General features: G+C 33.5%; 1 protein-coding gene across 7 annotated transcripts in view; it reads right to left on the bottom strand.

Moving 5' to 3' along the window:
- Nucleotides 1-19,621, bottom strand: part of Aplf (aprataxin and PNKP like factor) — a 113,956-nt gene that overhangs the window by 67,418 nt on the left and 26,917 nt on the right. For 5 of the 7 annotated variants that reach the window (XM_021262520.2, XM_013073998.3, XM_021262517.2 and 2 more), the window contains exons 2-3: nt 18,089-18,160; nt 9,524-9,696 (exon numbers count right to left, since the gene is read on the bottom strand). In XM_021262520.2, coding sequence (XP_021118179.2) covers nt 9,524-9,642 — 119 coding nt within the window. In that variant the 5' untranslated portion in view covers nt 9,643-9,696; nt 18,089-18,160. The remainder of the gene's footprint in view (nt 1-9,523; nt 9,697-18,088; nt 18,161-19,621) is intronic. The other 2 variants (XM_021262522.2, XM_013073999.3) reach the window with 1 other exon arrangement.

The raw sequence follows: 19,621 nt of genomic DNA on the forward strand, positions 1-19,621 counted from the left end.
TTAATTCCATTTGTTGATTCTTGCTGTTACTTCTTGTGCAATTATGGTTCTGTTCCGAAAGTCCTTGCCTACACCTATGACTTTCAGGGTTTTATCTATTTTATCTTCAGTAAATTCAAAGCTTCTGTTTTAATGTTTTTTAATTAGTTAAGTTTATTGTATGTTTTAGGCATACAAAATGATCAAATTCATCATAGGGAATTTGTACCTGTACATAATATATCTTCGATCTTATTTTTCCCATTCCCCTTCTGTTTCTATTTTTTCCTTCTTTTCTCACTTTTTTCCTTTCCCTTCCTTCCTTTTCCCCACACCCCTTTCTGATCCATTTTGATTTACTTTAATTTTAATTAATTTGTCAATTTTAATTAATTTTACTTTAATACAGGGTGAGTGATATGGTCCAGCTTCTACATACAGCTTATATGGTTCAGTCTTCTACATACCGATATCCAGTTTTCCCAACGCCATTTGTTGAATAAACTATCTTTCCTCCAACATATGCTAGTGATCCCTTTAGCAAAGACAAAATAGCTGATTGTTTCTGGGGATATTTCTGTATCCTCTATTCTGTTCCACTGACCCACATCTCCTTTTGTGCCAGCAGCATACCATTTTTATCATTGTTGCTTTGTAGTATAGCTTAAAGTTAGGTATTGTGATGCTTCATGCTTTGCTTTTATTGCTCTTGACTGCTTTTGCTATTCTGAGTCTCTTCTGGTTCCATATGAATTTTAGAAGTGTTTCTCTTAGTTCTGTGAAGAATGCTGTTGCTGTTTTTACTGGGATTGTGTTGAATCAGTATACTAATTTTAAGAATATAACCATTTTGACAATATTGGTTCTACCTATCCAGAAGCAGGGGACATCTTTCCATTTTCTGAAGTCCTATTTGTTTATTTAAGGTTATACTAACTTTTCTTGTTTTTTCTTTGTGTTCTTCAGTTTTTATCTCTCCTATTGATCACACTTTTGTTTGCAAATTCTTCTGCTAGCTCATATCTTCAGTTGAGCATCTTTAGTGAGCATTTCACATCAGTTGTTGTGCTTATGAACCCAGGAACACACAGGATCCACCAAAAAAAATGTATACACACTTCAGGAAAAGAAAAACTTCTATAAATATTTTAATACTAAATTTATTGAGGCATTATGAGATTAATACAAGTTACCCTTAGCCTCTACAATTATAAGAGGTGCTCAAAGTGGTGGCCAATAGCTTCCAGGCATTTATTAGTACAGTGAACTGCTGCATGGGTAACTTTGGTCATTGAAATTGCTGCACATGCATTTTCTTCTCTAAGGGCCAGCAGTGTAGTGGGTTTGCTATGATACAAGACATCCTCTAGCATCCCCCATACAAGGGTAACACCACCTGTTGAAAAAACATCATACTATTTTTCTTTTCCTAAAGTGTGTATACATTTTATTGGCATACTATGTTCATTTAAATACTTTGTCTCTAGATATTTTCCAGTTGTTATGTCATTATCATCATACAGTTTTATGTGTTCTATAATCAATGTTCTTTGAAAATATTCATTGTGGCTCCCTTGAAGTCTCTCTGTTATGTTCACATCTGAAATTCTTCAAAAGTGGTTTACATTCCTGCTTGTATCCCATGTATATGTCACAGTTTGGGATTCTCTATTATCTCTCACCTCACAGTTTTTGTTGTTTTGTTTTCTTTGTTGAAAATTATATATTTAAGATTTTTTAACAACTTTGGATTCTCATCTCCCTAGGAATTTTGTTGGCTGTTTTATGTTCATTCATTTATTTTTTAAGTGATTTACTCAACTGGTTCGTTGAAGTTTATTTTATCCTCTGAAAAAGGAACATGGTGCCCCTATTATTTTCTTAAACTGCTATAACAAACCATCACAAATTTTGTTGATTAGAATAATATAAAGTAATTAAGATATAGTCTGCAGGTCAACAAAGCAAGGTCAGTGTCATGGCCTAAAATCAATAAGGTAGATCTAGAAGCCTCCTGGAGTTGCTGAAAAGTCCATTTTCTTGCCTTTTCCAGCCTATGAAGGCTACCTGCATTCCTTGGTTCATGGACATGTCCTCTACTTTCAAAGCCAGCCACATAGCATCTGCCATTCTATTTCTTTTTTCTCTATCTCTGACATTTCCATCCTCTTCATATTAGGATTCTTGTAATTACACTGAACCCACCCAATATAATTTTTCATTTTACTGTTTTTAACCCAATCATATTTGCAAGGTCCCTTTTGTCAAATAAGATAAACATGTACAATTCCCTGGGCAAGTCTCAGACCTTCTTTATCTTTTTTCATCTGTAACACAAAACACCTAAACAGATGGAAAGAGCCATCTTTCATTATTTCTAACAAGCCTCTTTCAATCTCACCTGAGTTTATGTTAATGATATGATTTTTGGAAAGTGCTTAAAGATGAGGGACTGGTTTCCATGGAACCAGTGACTAAAGGGCTAGAACTTCTGCCCCTCTATCCCCCCCCCCCTTCCAGCTTTCAGAGAAGGGAAAGGGACTAGAGGCTGATCACCAATGTTCATTGATTTATTCCATCATACCTGCATAACAAAGCCTCCAAAAATACTCAAAAAGATAGGATTCAGAGAACTTTCGAGTTTATGAACAGGAATGTGTCCATGTGCTAGGAGGGTGGCATATCCCAAACTCCTCAGGATAGTAGCTCAGGACTCTTCCAGACCTCACCCTAGGCATTTTTTCATCTGGTGGCTCATATGCATGCTTCAGTATATCCTTTGTAAGAAGCCAGTAATCAATTAAGTAAACTATTTTCTGAGTTCTGTGAACCATTCTAGCAAATGATCAAGCTCAAGACTTTAAGCCTGAGAAAAGTACAGTACTGTTAACACAGGTTTTATTTTCATTTTTATCAATACAAATAAAATTCAAAATTCACTAATTCCACCACTGATATTTTTAAGGTATGACACTGGCCTTAAAGACACCATTTTTTCACAATAAGGAAATAAGCTAATTTGAACCGATATAAATAAAACTGACACATACAGATTGAACATTCTTAATCTGAAAATTTAATCAGAAATGCCTGTATTTCAGATTTCAGACTTTCAAATTAGTAAACCAGTGAAGTCTGTACAAACATTCAAAAATCCAACACTCCAAAACAGAACACATTTCTGGTCCCAAGCGTTTCAGATGGAATGTTCACCCAGTAGCACTTTAAATAAATTATTAAGCAATGACCATTTCTTGTTTTATAGAGATCTATAACATTTTTCTGATTTATAGGAAAAGTATATAATTCAGCTATGGAAGTTTGTTTTAATAAACTAGTTCTACATTTCTTATTTCAACTGCTAGTTAAAAATAGCATAATTTTTCATGTATAAGAGAAAAAAAGATTTGTAATCCAAAGTGATAACAGTTAGCAAATTTCAATTAGCTAAAAAAAAATTTTAAATTTCCTGACATAATTTTTTACTTACTATTTTTAAATTTTTTTTTTTTTAACTGCACTAGGGATTGAACTCAGGACCTTGTGCTTGTGAGGTAGGCATGGTGCCACTGAGCTAAATTCCTGAACCTATTTAAAAAATTTTAGATATAATTTATATATATATATATATGTATACTGAAATGTATATATCATAAGTGAGCAATTTCATCAGTTTTGACAAGTGCATATATCCAGGCAACCTGTACCTTCATCAAGGCACAGAGTAGGTCCATTACCACAGCAAGTTCCCATGTGTCTCCTCCTGGTCAATCCCTTGAAATAAACTTTGATTAACTTTCTATTAGTATAGGTTAATTTGTTTAATATAGAATTTAATATAAATGCAATCATCCAGTAGGTAATATTTTCTGACCTGTTTGTATTTTTGGTAGATTTCTCAGGGCTTTCTAAATACAAAATCATGTCATTTGCAAATAAATAAATAATTCCTTCCCAATCTGATCCATTTTATTTTGGTCTTGTTTCCAATCAAAAGGGGAGAACTTTCAATTTTTCACTGTTTTTTTTTTTATAGAATACAAGGTTCCTTTTATTCCTAGTTTTCTGTTTTGTTTTGATCATGAATAGATGAATACTGTCAAAATTACTTTTGAGCATCTACTGAAATGATAGCTCTTTACTTATTATAGTGAATTGCTCTGACCAGTTTTATATGACAAACCAACTTTGCATTCCTTGTAATATGGACAGCAAAATTGAGGGCTATGGGACAATTCCCCTCCACTCACCTGAACCTGGGCAATGCACAAGGGCTAACTATGCCCCGACCCTTGGTCCTAAGGCCCACTACCTGGATGCAGAGATAAGAATAACAAAGACCACCAGAAATTTCCTAAATTTGAAACCAGGACACGTGGTGCTAGACCTGCCAATGTCCTACAAGGACCTTTGTTTACTTGGAGCTCACTAAAGGTTCATACATATGGACTCCATCTCATACATCCAATTATAACAGTGAATTATGGGAAACAACACATACGTAGACACAAATGACATGATCAGCACTGTCAATCATGTTGTCAATCATGCTCTGAAAGACCCAATGAGAGATGCCACCAGCCCAGTACAACATTTCAAATTCTTTAGCCAGGGATTTTCCACGCTCTGCCATTTTCCTTTCTGCTGGCATGAGGACACTCACTCTGAGCATACCTTCACCACTTAAATTTCCTGAAACTTAGCTTTTTCCTCACCATTATGTGCCATGTCTAATTCTTTGTTCATTATGCATAAGAACCTGGAAGCTTGTTCTGGGATCCCACTACCTACAGCGACACTTGGACAAGTATCCCTCAGTCACAGCATATTATCCTTTTTATATACTCCTGGATTTGATTTGTAAATATTTTGTTATGAGGAAAACTGATCTGTACTTTTGTTTTCATTTTTGTTTTCCTTATAAAGTCTTGTTTGATTTTGATGTCAAAATTATAGAAGCTTCATAAAATGAGTTAGAAAGTCTCTATATTTCTATTTTGAGGGAGAAAAGATAATATTGGTATTATTTCTTCCTTGTAAGCTTAACAGAGCTTGCCAGTAAAGTTTCTTTTGGGAAGTTCTTAATCAATTCAACTTCTTAATGGGTATAAGATTCATAGGATTTCTATTTCTTCTTGTATATATTTTGACAAGTTGTATTTTTAAAAACATGTATCCATTTGCTCAGGCTATCAAATTTATTGGCATAATTTCAAGTAATATTTCTTCACTATTCTTTTAAGACCTGTAGTATTAACAATGATATCCCATCTTCCACTCTTGATACTGATAATCTGTGTTTTCCCAAATTTTCCCCCCTTAGGAAGACTTAAGATTTTTATCAATTGTATTAATCTTTTTAGAGAATCAACTTATAGCTTTGCTGATCTTCCATTTTTCTATTTCACGAACTTTCAGTCTTGTTTATTTCTCTTTTTTTCTGTTTACTTTGGGATTAATTTGCTTCTTTTTTGTGTTTTTTTTTCAGTACCAGAGATTAAAGGAAGGTCTTCACAATAAAGTTACATCCCCAGGCCTTTTTTATAATTTATTTTGAGATAGGGTCTGGCTAAGTTACTAAACTGCCTGGGCTAGGCTCAAACTTTTTATCCTCTTGCCTCAGCCTTGCAGAGTGCCTGAATTACAAGGTTGTGCCCACACAACCTTAGACACACAGCTATGTCTATCTTCTCAAAGTAGAGGCAGAGGTCATTGGTTTTATAACTTTCTTTTCCACTATAGGCTTTCAGCTGTAAATACACATCCAAGTATTAATTTACTTACCTTTCACAAATTTTATGCTATTTTCAGTATTCTTCTATTCAAAATGTTTACTAATTTCCCTTGTGATTTCTCTTGGACCCAAAAGTTTTTTAGAAGTATGTTAACTTCAAAATGTTAAGATTTTACACATATTTTAATGTTATTAATTTTGGAGTTAATTTCACTGCAATGAGAAAATATACATAATTTTGTCCATCTACTTCTCCAAGTCTAGTTTATGTATTCTGTAACTTAAAATCTGAAACAAAGCCAAATAATTTTTATTAAGTTTATTGATATAATTTATATATACATAATGATCACTTTTATCATAGGGAATTTGTAGCTGTACATATCTTGATTCTTATATTTTTTTCCATTTCCCTCCCCTCCCTTCAAGGTCTCTTCCCCTCATTTACAAATGCTTTGTTTCCATTTTAACACAGTTTTCTTGGTTTTTTTCCCCCTTCCTTGCTTTCCCCCCTCCTTGCTTTACCCCCTTCCCCCTCCCTAGTGCTCCTTCTCATTTGAACATTTTCTTCCTATTTTACAACATATTATACATATTGGTCCTTATTCACACCAGAGAAACAATGCAATATTTACACGTGTCCATTTCAATTAAAGAGTATGATCTCAAGGTGTGCCCATTTACTAATAAAATGTCCCAAGTTTATCCTTCTTTATGGCTGAGTAATACTGCATTGTATACAAAAAAAAAAAAACACATCCTCTTCTCCATTCATCGGTTGATGGACATTTGGGCTGTTTCCAAGATCTCACTATCACAAACTGTGCTGCTATGAATATGGATGTGCATATATTGCTGTGGTATGATGCTTTTAATTCTTTAGGGAAGATACCAAGTAGGGGGAGCTGGGTCAAATGGAACCTCTAGTCCTAGTTTTTGGAGGAATCTCCACACTGATTTCACAACGGTTGCACCAGTCTACACACCCATCAACAGTAAAGAAGGGTTCCTTTCTCCCCACAGCCCCGCCAGCCTGTTATTGGTTGATTTCTTGATAACAGATATTCTTTCTGGACTGAGATGGAATCTTAGTGCTGTTTTAATTTACAACTCTCAAATGACCAGTGATGTTGAACATTTATTTATTTATTTGCCATTTGTACATCTTCATATGAGAAGTGTATATTCATCTCAGATGTCCATTTTTGGATTGGGTCTTTAAGTTGGTGGGGGGGTGAGTTTTTCCACTTCTTTATATAGTCTAGATATTAGTCTTTCATCTGAGGAACAGTTGGCAAAAATTTTTTCTCACTCTGTTGGTTGTCTCTTCACTGTTGATTTCTTTTGCTGTTCAAAAGCTTAATAAGATGAGATCCCAGTTGTTGATTCTTTGTAATATTTCCCATGCGATCAAGGTCTTGCTCATAAAGTCTTTGCCTACACCTATGTCTTCAAGAGTTCTACCTATTCTACCTTCTAGCAGATTTAGGGTTTCTGTTTTAATATTTAGATCTCTGATCCACTTTTATTCTAGTTTAGTGCATGGTGAGATACATGAGTCTAGTTTTAGTCTTCAGCATGTGGAAAGCCAGTTTTTCCAGCACCATTTATTAGAGGCTATCTTTCTTCCAGTGAAGGTGTTTGGCCCCTTTATCAAAGATAAAGTGGCTAAATGTGTTTGGCATTGTTCCTGCATCTTCTAATCTGTTCCACTAACCCTCAGGTCTGTTCTTTTGTTTTGTTTTGGGGTTTTTTTTGCCAGTACCATGCTGTTTTTATCACAGTGGCTCTGTAGTATAATTTCAAATCAGGGATTGTGATGCCTCCTGCTTTGCCTTCATTGCCCGGAACTGTTTTTGCTATTCCAGGTCTCTCCTGGCTCCAAATGAACTTTAGGATTGGTTTTTCTAGTTCTGTGAGGTATGTTATAGGCATTTTTGATTGCTATTGTGTTAAATCTGTATAACAATTTTGGAAGTATAGCCATTTTAACTATGTTGGGTCTTTCTACCCACGAGCAAGGGGTATCTTTCCATTTTCTGATAACCTCTTCAATCTCCTTTTTTCAGAGTACTGTAGTTTTCAATGTAAAGATCTTTTACTTCCTTTGTTAGACTGATTCCTAAGTATTTCATTTTTTTTTATTCTATTGTGAAAGGCAAGGTGTGGTTTCCCTAATTTTTTGCTCACTAAGTTTACTGTTTGTAAAGAGGAATGCTATTGATTTTTGAGTGTTGACTTTGTATCCAGCTATGTGACTGAATTTGGTTATTACATCTAGAAGTCTTTTGGTGGAGTTTTTGGGATCTTCTATGTAAAATATCAAATTAACAAATAATGATAATTTAACTTCTTCCTTTCCTATCTTTATTCCTTTATTTCTTTCTCTTGGACTTCTTAGAAGTACAGCTTTCTGGTCACTCACCCTTGTGTGTGCCAGCAAAATTTGTTGTCAGGCTGCAGCACCCTCTGTTTGCAGGAAGGCAAAAAAAGCAAGGGGCCTTATATCCCAGATCTACACTGAGTGGACTGAGTTTGCCACATTTTTGCCATCCATCAGGTTTTTTAGGGAACTTCCCAGAATGGCAGTTCCTGTTCTGCATGCCAGTGGCAGTGCCACTGGCAGCCCTGTGGGCTGGTTTGCCATTTTATAAAATCAAATGCCTATGTTTTGTTTGATCTATAAGTCTCTTATTTCAGATTGATTTTGGAATTAGGATGTATGCTCCCCCCTTCTTCCAATCACAGTGGATCCTTGACTTATGAACTCAATTCATTCCCTAGGACTGGTTGTAACTCAAGTTGGTCAACTGAAGGCTCAGGCTCCTCTACACAGCCTTCAAAGTCTCTCTCCAGAATTACAGACAGATCTCAATGTCCTTAGAGAGATGCTGGCCCAGGATTTCTCAATTAACCCCACACAGGAAAGGATGTTGTAATGTTCCTTTCAGAGTTCTTTAAGGGTTAAATCCGTATCTGAGACCATCTGGAAGCACAAGTGGTCAGCATTCAGGTCGTAATTCAAGACTTTGGTTGTAAGTTAAAACTAAAATTCCTGTCATAACCCAAGTTGTTTGTATATCCAGCTGGTCATAACTTGAAGGTTCATTGTATTTTCTTTTGTTGTTTCTTTTTTGGTACCAGAGATGGAACTCAGGACCCTGCACTTGCAAGGCAGGCAACAAAACCACTGAGCTAAATCCCTGGCCCCACTGTACTCGTTTTAAATTGACTTTCTCTGAGTAACTCCAACATGGTTCCTTCTCCATTAAGCCATGTTGAATCTCTCCCAAATCGTCTTTAAATGACTAGCTCAAAAATCTATGGTGTGCATTTTTACTTTTCACCAGAATCAATATGCTTATTATTTTCCTCAGATTTCAAATACTGTACTTTCTGTTATTTTTATAAAAATAGTTAAATAAGTGTGGTCTAAATCAGAGGTTAATATTATCTTAATAAAATTTTAAAAGGTTTTGAAAAATGAGGAAGATGTAATCAATTTCAAATTAATTACCCTGGTTACTATCCTGGTTTCTATCTTGGATAGAAAATACAAAGGTAAAAAATAACACATATTGGAAACATTGACGCATTACAAATTTCCAAAGTCAAATGCTTTCTAGAAACACACATAGGCGAGTACACACACACACACACACACACACAAACATACACACACAAATAATGTTGCTACTATAGCTTCAATACATTTTAATTCTAGAATGGTTTCTATCAAAGCACTTACAATGCTAAGGAATTTGATTACAAATGTTATCATTATTACCTCATTTTACCAGGCAACCTTACCTTAAGGTACATTCTATTTCCATTTCAGAGTGTGTTGACACAACACAAAAAATGTATTTGTCAGCTAACAAAGAAAAACTATCTCCAGGATTCAACCAGTGCCAAAGATTTATCTTCATTGGTAAGAGCTGGCTGTTCTCAGAAGACCGATAAAAACATGGATTTGTGTGTATCTAACAAATAAAAAACAATACAGTGATGTTATAACTGAAAATTATGATAAAAATACAACTATATATGAAGTAATCCAAAATTTTGGTATCAAAATAATTTATATTTAAACACACTTAAAAGTTTAATAGATGGTAGCTGAAAGTACCATAATTATTTATTCATAATGAGGAAAAAAAGCTGTGCTTCTAACTTCTCCAAGAATTAAAGAAAAAAAGCAAAGTTATCAATTAACTGATTAAAAGAATCTTCTATTTTGCTCAGAGAACTAAACATTGAGAGTTAAGGAATATAAATCTTTTAATATAGTTTAAAAATGAGAAATTATAAGAAAGGGATTCCTTTTAGCTTTCTTTCTAGTTCCCTAGAAATCTTGCATGAACTCTTATTATGATGATCATCCAGATTCAAATCACAATAAATGTTTATCAGCCAAAACTATTACTGTATCTACTATTGGGAATTATGTTTGCCATTGACTGTTCCCATGTTAACAAAGATAATGAGAGTTAGAGACCCATTGATAGGCACTTTAAAAATCTCAAATAGAGGGCTGGGAATTTAGCTCAGTGGTTTCGCCGCCTGCTGCACAAGGATCTGAGTTCGATTCCTGGTACCAAAAAAAAATCTCAAATAGAATTAAGCTGAAATTGGCTACTTCCATAGGTCAGATAGCTTTTTCTCATCAGTATCACTGTGTTTTTAAAATAAATAAGCTTGGGGCCGGGGATTTAGTTCAGTGGTTCTGCTCCTTGCCTCGTAAGCAAGCACAAGGTCCCAAGTTCGATGGCCAGTATCAAAAAATAATAATAATAATAATAATAAAATAAGATAAATAAGCTTCAGTGTATGACAAAGCAAACTACAGGAACACAAATTTTCATTTTTTAATAGAAGCAAATATAGACCAACTTCCCCTATAACCTTTCCTTCTAGTTCAGTTTCAACGAGACTTTTTCTGGAGACAACACACTATACTTTAAATCTGTGACAAGAAAGCAGTAAGACAAAACATGAAAATAAAAGACATAAAAATGAAAAACAGAGGCAATACAAATTTGGTAGGCCATTATTTTACTGGTCAGAGTCATTTTATAAAACACAAGACTGCTTTAGAATAGAGATGCAGGGTGATTTATGCAAAACAGTATTTCTAACAGCTACAAATGTTTGATTTTTAAGAATCAAGTTATAATTTAAACTTAATGCTTAGAAACCCTTCATTGTGTTAGCAGCTACTCCTCACTTATCTTAGAGTGGTCCTTTGGCTCACGGCTTTTGACAGCAACAAGGACCTGACTTATCAGCAGGTTCTGAGCGCATGTACACTGCTCATTTGGGAATCTTTCCTCATTACTCCTCATCCTATTAAGTAAAGGCTTCTTCTCCTTGAGTGTATCATGGTCAGCAGAGCCAGTCATGTTAGGTTAATGGATCAGGCAAAAATCAAAACAAGAATATACAAGGTTTCTGACTGAACTTTGAGTAGTCTTTAAATGAGGTTTGCTCCTTATTATAAGCTAAAATAAGACCAAATTTTTAGTCATGAGTATCTCAAACATTCAGGTGACTCTCAATAACAAACATTAAATATTGACAGTAAAACAGGAAATTAAATGAATACAAAGCCATAAAATTCTAAGAGCAGAAAATGTAAAATAATTAAGAAAGGAGACTACATTTGTTTACAAAGCCATTACAAACCCAAAGACAAAGAGAACATTCAATTTGACTATTTTTTTTCCTCAGCCCAAAGCATTTAATATTTAAAGTACATATGGCTACAGGGGGTATCACAATCCCCAGCTTGAAACTATACTACAAAGCCACTATGACAAAAACAGCATACTGGCAAAGAAACAGACCTGAGGATCAGTGGAACACACTAGAAGATGCAGAAACAACTACAGACATACTCAGCCACCTCATCTTTGACAAAGGAGCCAACCACCCTCGTTGGAGGAAAGATAGCCTATTTAATAAACAGTGTTGGAAAAACTGGATTTCAACCTGCCAAATATTAAAACTAGACCCATACCTATCACCATTCACTAAACTAAGATTAAAGTGGATTAAAGATCTAAATATTAAAGCAGAAACACTAAACTTGCTGGAAGATAAGTTAGGTAGAACTCTTGAAGACATTGGCATAGGAAAAAGACTTTATGAACAAAACCTCAGTAGCACAGGAACTAGCACAAAGAATCAACAAGTGGGACCTGATCTTATTAAAAAGCTTTTGCACTGCAAGAGAAACCATCAACAGAGCTAAGAGACAACCTACAATGTGGGGAAAAATTTTTAGCAGCTGTACCTCAGAAAAAGCACTACTATCTAGAATATATAAAGAACTGAAAAAAATCAGACCCCCCAAATTAAAAAAACCAATTCAAAAATGGGTATGTGAAATGAACAGACATTTCTCAGACAAAGAACTAAAAGCAGCAAATATATATATGTGCAAAAATGTTCAACATCACTGGTTATTCGAGAGATGCAGATGAAAACAGCACTGAGATTCCACCTCACTCCAGAAAGAATGGCTGCTATCAAGAAATCAAACAATAACAAATGCTGACGGGGATGTGGGGAGAAAGAAACCCTTCTCCATTGTTGGTGGGAGTGCAGACTGGAGCAATCATTGTGGAAATCAGTATGGAGATACCTCAAAGAGCTAGGAGTAGAGGTCCCATTTGATCCAGCTATTCCTCTGCTGGGTATCTTCCCAAAAGAATTAAAAGAATCATACCACAGTGATATATGTGCACCCATGTTTATAGCAGCACAGTTTGCAATAGCTAAAGCTTGGAAACAACCCAAGTGCCCATCGACTGGAAACTGGATAAAGAAGATGTGGTTTTTTTATAAAATGGAGTACTACTCTGCCATAAAGAATGAGAAACTAGAGACATTTATAGCTAAATGGATGCATATTGAGGCCATACTCTTAAGTGAAATAAATAGGACACACATCTGTAAACACCGAATAGTTTCTCTGGTGTGAGAAACTGAAAGTGTAAATAAGGATTAAAATAATTAAAATGAATAATTGATCATTTGAAATAGGAAGAAAAGGTCCAAAGTGGTAGGGGAAGTGGGCGGGGAAGGGGAAAGGAAAGAAGGGAAAGGAAAAATTATGAGAAAAGGAAAAAAATAGAAACAAAGTCTTTGCAAATACTGAAGGGTGGAGGGGGTGAAGGGAGGGCAGGGGAAGGAGAAAAAAATAAGAACCAAGATACTCATGTAAAGGTACAAAATCCCAATGATGAATGTAACTTTATTTTATACCTAAAATATACCAATAAACTTAATGGGAAAAAAAAGGAAAAAATGGAAACAAAGTCTTTGTAAATACAGAAGGGTGGAGGTGGTGAAGGGAGAACAGGGAATGGGGAAAAAATAAGAACTAAGATACATCATGTACAGGTACAAGCACCCAATGATAAATATAAACATATTGTATACCTAAAATGTACCAATAAAAGAATTTTAGGAAAAAAAATTGATAAAAAGCAGTTAACTCAGGCTCAGAATATAATTCAGTGGTTGAGTGCTTGCCTCACATGTACAAGGCCCTGGATTAAATCCACAGCACTACAAAATAAAGTAATGAAATAAAAATCATACCTATGAGCAGTTAAAAATAATAAAGTATATATATGGCTAAATATAAAGTAGTTAGCAAATCTAGCCACACAGAAAAAGAGAACCAATGTTCCTTAATGATCTTTTGCTTTTCCTTATACTGTTTGTATAGGAGATCCCCAAAGTAAAAGTAAAACTGAAATTCCAAGAAAATTTAACATTTGATCCTTTAACTTAGTAAGTACATATTATTCATTAAATAAGTTTTAAAAAGTCTATGTCAAACTACAAATATGCCAATAAAAATGTCACATATACATTAAGTGCAAAAAAGTTGTAAAGCAGGGAAAATCTAGCAATATTAAGTAAAAGAAAAAACATAAAAATAGAAATGAGAAAAATATGTATAACAACACTTTTAAAAATAATATTATGTTTTATATCAATACATTTGTAAACAAGGCCAAAATTAACATACCTTAAAGAATATATACCAACTCATTAAAACAAATAAGAGCACATTTATGTATATATGTGTGGCTTGCCTAAAAGTATTTAATGATAAAAGGAAAAAGATATTTAACCAGATCTATATTTTAAAATGCATTCAATATCCAAAAATGTTCCCAGCCCTTCCCAAAACCAGAACTAAGTGGATTTAAAGATTTTTCTCAATATTCAAAGTCTTCCTGAGACCAAAAGAGATGGTACAATGCCCAGTTTCTTTAGTAAAATGAATTCAACTTTGATTCTGAAAGAAGACAAAAGCAGACAAAATACTGTCCAACCCAAACCCACAGTGAATAAAAGATATATACTGCCTATATGAGACATATTGTTGATGTGTGCCTTTTAAAGTATCTGAGAGATTATAAATGCAAACTTAAATAGATTATGCTATAAGGATCCATTAAGCCAGAAGAATTGGAACTAAAATACTAATCAATTTTCTATAGCTTTCTCTTAGAGTTGCCATTAAATATTAAAGACTGATGTGAACCCAAAAAAGAGGCTCCTTAATTTTCAGTGGGTTTTTTTCTTTAATTTAGAAAACACTTTTTGTTTTTAACCAAATGAGTTGAGGAAAGGCTATTATAGGTTTTTACAGATACTGTACAAGTTTATTCATAACTTCATAGGAAGAAAATCACAATTCAAGAATTTTATGAAAGAGAAGAGACACAGTACAAAGATGCACATTTTGAAGATCAACACCAAAATGCAAAAAAAAATTTTGCTATTTATATGTTGTAATAGAACTATTTCCTAAATCACTCAAAAACCAAATGAAATAAAAGCAATGATGGCTGTAAATTCACCCAGAGAACATAACTACCCATTGGTAATATAGTCATTTATACAGGACATCATCAGTTTGCCTTTATAATGCATTTTTCCCCACTGCTATTAGACTAAAGATTAAGTTTAAATGACATATGAAAAAGCTAACATCATCTTCTCATAAGCTAACATCATCTCCTCATGCACTATTTCCAAGAACTGCTAAGGCAATTTTTAAAAAAGAAATATGGGGAGGAGTAGAAATTAATCCAATTTAAAAGTACAAATTAGTAACTGCCTTAACTGTATTCAACGTCATTGTCAACCTGTGTTTTTCTTTGGTGGTCAGTTTGGATTTCCAAGCTGAAGGAAAGCAGAAAAAGTTTAAATATATTTTGGGGTATACAGGATACAGAATAGATCATCATAATAAAATATTTGCTACATTCATTTATATAATTTTATAGTTTTTTCACAAAAACTTCATTCTCAACATTTTATCATAGTGGTATATATAACTTGCTTTATCAGATCAAAGAATCTGTGGCTGATTGAGGGGTAGAGAATAAATGATATATAGCACACATTAAGATAAAATCAATGAACTATTAGTCACTTGTCCATCTCATTATTTTCAAGATTTTAAACCTTCTATTAACAAAGTTATTCTTAAGATTTCTCTAAATTATACCTTGAAGGTTAGCTGTAAAAACTAACTGAATAAATAATAAAATTAAAATAATAAAATAAATAAATAATAAAAACTGAATAAATAATCAAGGGAATAGGTATTTTCTTGAAACTATAATAATATAAACAAGATATCAAATATTACATAGAACAAAAGATCTACACAAGTCTAAGATGCATCTTTCCTTCAAGTAAAATAAGGTAAATACAGTCATTCTTGGAATAAAATTTAAAATTTAGTTAAATATTCTAATATAGCACTCAGATTATAGATTAGAAATATACATTTACTTAAAAATAAATTCGCTTTTTCATGTCTTCAATGTTTGGTAATTTGCCATTATGGAAGTAACTATAGTACATGATATCCTTTACACCTTCATGACATAAATTTTCCATGATAATTTTTAAAGACATAGTACATGTAAGGTGTGTAAGTTATTATGTACAAATCCTCCACATTTTCAGGGAAAAAAATATTACTGTTACCCTTGAGATTCCCTGTGTTTCCTTATTCTATTTTCAATTCCCTCAGAGGTAATTATCTTGAGTTTTGTTTATCATTTCCTTGCTTTTCTCTATAGTTTTACTATTAAATGGCTCTGAAAATATTGCTTATTTTGTAGGATTTTTAATTTTATATAGTTATATGCTTCCAATGTTTGCTTTTGTCATCCAATATTTTGTTCCTGATTTTAATCTTTTTTCATGTTTTTACTGTAATTTATTTATCTCACTGCTAGAGTATATTTCATTATACTTATATATATCACAAAATATTTGTCAATACTACTGTTGCTAGAAATATATTTTATTTTTAATATCTTTGCTATACCACTTTGTTATGTGATATTGTTATAAGAATGATTTCTTCTTCATATTGAATAAAAAAGTATGAAAGGAAAAATCTGGTACTTATTCAGCTGTTCACAATTCAGTTGATATATGCTCTCACAAACAAATGTGCGAAGTTTTTGTTTTGGGGTTTTTGGGGTGCAGTACTGGGTTATTAATCAAGACATTATAAGTAGAATAAAAGTACTAGTGGTTTACTGGTTTATTTTCTGTGACATCTATATGTATAAGTTATTAGTAGAATTTAAATATTAAAAATTAAAATCCAGAAAAGTCTATAAATCTATTGTAAGAGCTGATACTTTGCTTTGATAAAAAAATAAATAAATTAGGAAAATAATCATCAATGACTTTTCAAAAGATCTACTCATCAAAACATAAAGCACTCACTATAAATTCTTCCTTTCATTAACACAAATTATGGAGGGGTGAATCTAAATCATGCAGAAAATCAGTATTAAGTCTTGGATCTTTCACTTGAGAAGGCAGGCATATTATTAGCCACAATTTCTAAATATAAACTTATCTGTTTATAATGTGTTCTTTCAGAAAAGGTACAATAGGAATTTAGAGATTCCTGTATTCTTTTTCTGAATGTGCTTTAGTAATTTGGGACACATTAATTCATTAGAAGGGTTTTAGAAATTGAGTACTAGAAAATAACACACGTCTGTACAAATCTATGATGTCCCTACTCTCAGAAATGTCACATACAGCTCTCACTGGAAGTTACCCGTGCATTTAGTAACATTAATTAAGCTTCTACTGCATGACAGGCATTATGCTACCTATTAGGGATCCAAGGATTAGTGCCTATATTCAAGGAGCTTATGATTCGGTAAGTTTCTTCTAATAAGAATAAGATAGTTTAAAATGATCAAGAGATGAGTAACTGATGGTAAATACAAGAGCCCCCAAGGAGCACCTTCTATAAATATTAACACCTTTCTATGACTAAGACACTGCAGAATGAAAATGAGATACAAATCTTGTTTTGTTCAGGGTTGAAACAGGGTGAATCCACCTCTATTCAAAATTTCCCCCATACTAAAATTAAAAAGATACTTTTCGGGCCAGGGATTTAGCTCATTGGTTCCGCCGCCTGCCTTGCAAGCACAAGGTCCTAACTTTGATCCCCAGTACCGCAAAAAAAAAAAAAGATACTTTTCAAATTTGGGAACAGTTCAATATAAGATATTAAAAGAAGTAATTAATAACTGTATAAAAAGAATGAACTAATGATACAACCAGAAGTTGTATGTAAGATATGAAAATTAAAATTGGTTTTAAAATGTTATAAATTAATGAATTTAGTTTCATAACAATGCTTTCACAACCACAGCATCTAGACCAAAATAAATGGACCTCATATGCATAGTTCATTCACTACACAAGAGATTCTAAAAAATGGAAGGGAATAATCACATAGTATATTCTCAGAAAATAGCTCTCTCTACAAATCACCAGTGCTTAAATTAGAAAGCAAGTAATTAAAATTTTAGCCCTCAACAGAAACTTTCAAATTAAAAATTTTTGTAAAAAAATTTATATGAAGTTGGACAAGTTCTAAATTTTAGAACTATTTAACTCTACATAAACTGGCACAGAAATCTGTTAAAACCCAAATCTTAAATATGGACATGATTTCAGTCATTATACAGTTCTCCTAAAAAAATTATTCATTATTATGAGCTTTCTTATAGAACTGTACTTGGAATATCATTATAAACAAAATAATAATGTATATATGAACAGCCAGTTATGTGTCATTAAAATTCCAACTATATAAATGTAGCTCTGCCCTATGAGAAAATACATAGTTTAATAATGTAAATCTTTTTATCTCCTAATTATCTTCTAGAAATGAGAATGATAGACACATTAATTCCCTATTTCTACAACCTTAGAAAATAGGCAACTCTAATCAGGTACTGAAAGGGTGAGAACCAAACAGTTAAAATAAATCATTAACAACATATTTACCGGTTTGATTCGAAGTTGACCACCCACCACCTCAAGAATAGCATGTCTTCTGGATATTCTCTTGTCTGTTATCTAAAAGGAAAAAAAATTAAAATTTAAAATATAGACACCTCCTTAAAAAATAACAAATAAGCCAACAAAACTTGTAGCAATGTCTCTGAAATCAGTAGGTTAGATATAAAATATCATTCATTTAACAACTCTATATTGAAATGATTGTACTCATTTAAAAGATAACAAAACAACCCAGAGATTAAGAGACCTGCCCCAAATTAATGGAGAATAAATATCAAAGCTAAGACAAGCTTTGGCTCTAACACATACCAGGATCTTATATGATAGTTTCTATTCATCACAAACAGTGGAACTTCTTTTTTGGGGGTATATCCTTTTATTGGTACATTTTAGGTGTAAAATATAATGACATTTATCATTGGAAATGTGCACTTTACATAATCTCTCTTGGTTCTTATTTTTTCCCCACTGCCCTGTCCTCCCTGGAACCCCTCCATCCCTCCCTATTTACAAAGACTTTGATTCTATTTTTTGATTTTCTCATATTAATTCCATTCCCTTCTTTCCTTTCCCCTACCCACTTCCCCATCCCCTTTGCCCCTTTTCTTCCTATTGCACATTATCTATTATACCTTTTAGTCCTTATTTACGCTTTCAGTTTCTCACACTAGAGAAACTATTCGGTATTTACACATGTGTCCTATTTATTTCACATAAGAGTATCACCTCAATGTGCATACATTTAGCTATAAATGTCTCTAATTTCTCATTTTTGATGGTTGAATAGTATCCCATTTTATTTTAAAAATCCAGTTTCTTTATCCACTCTCCAGTTGATGGGCATTTGGGCTGCTTCCAAGTTTTAGCTATTACAAACTGTGCTGCTATGAACATGGGTGCACATATATCACTGTGATAAGATTCTTTTAATTCTTTGGGGAAGATGCCCAGCAGGGGAAGAGTTGGGTCACACGGGACTTTCAGTCCTAGTTCTTTGAGGTATCTCCATACTGATTTCCACAGTGCTTGCACCAGTCTACACTCCCACCAGCAGTGGAGCAGGGTTCCTCTTTCCCCACAGCCCCACCAGCATTTCTTATTGGTTCATTTCATGATAGCAGCCATTCTTTCTGGAGTGAGGTGGAATCTCAGTGTTGTTTTCATTTGCATCTCTCGAATGACCAGTGATGTTGAACATTTTTTCAAATGTTTATTTGCCATTTCTACTTCTTTGTCTGAGAAATGTCTGTTCATTTCAGATCCCCATTTTTGGATAGGGTCTTTACATTTGGGAGGTCTGATTTTTTTAAGTTCTTTATAGATTCTAGATAGTAGACCTTTGTCTGAGGGACCGCTGGTGAAAATTTTTTCCCACATTGTGGGTTGTCTCGTTACACTGCTGGTGGTTTCTCTTGCTATGCAGAAGCTTTTTAGTAAGAAGAGATCCCACTTGTTGTTTGTGCTAGTTCACGGGCAACTGAGGTTTTGTTCATAAAAGCTTTTCCTACACCAATGTCT

Source organism: Heterocephalus glaber, unplaced genomic scaffold, assembly GCF_053883595.1.
Source record: "Heterocephalus glaber isolate CG9 unplaced genomic scaffold, H.glaber_assembly_v1.0 deba00001457, whole genome shotgun sequence".
Lineage (NCBI taxonomy): Eukaryota > Metazoa > Chordata > Mammalia > Rodentia > Bathyergidae > Heterocephalus > Heterocephalus glaber.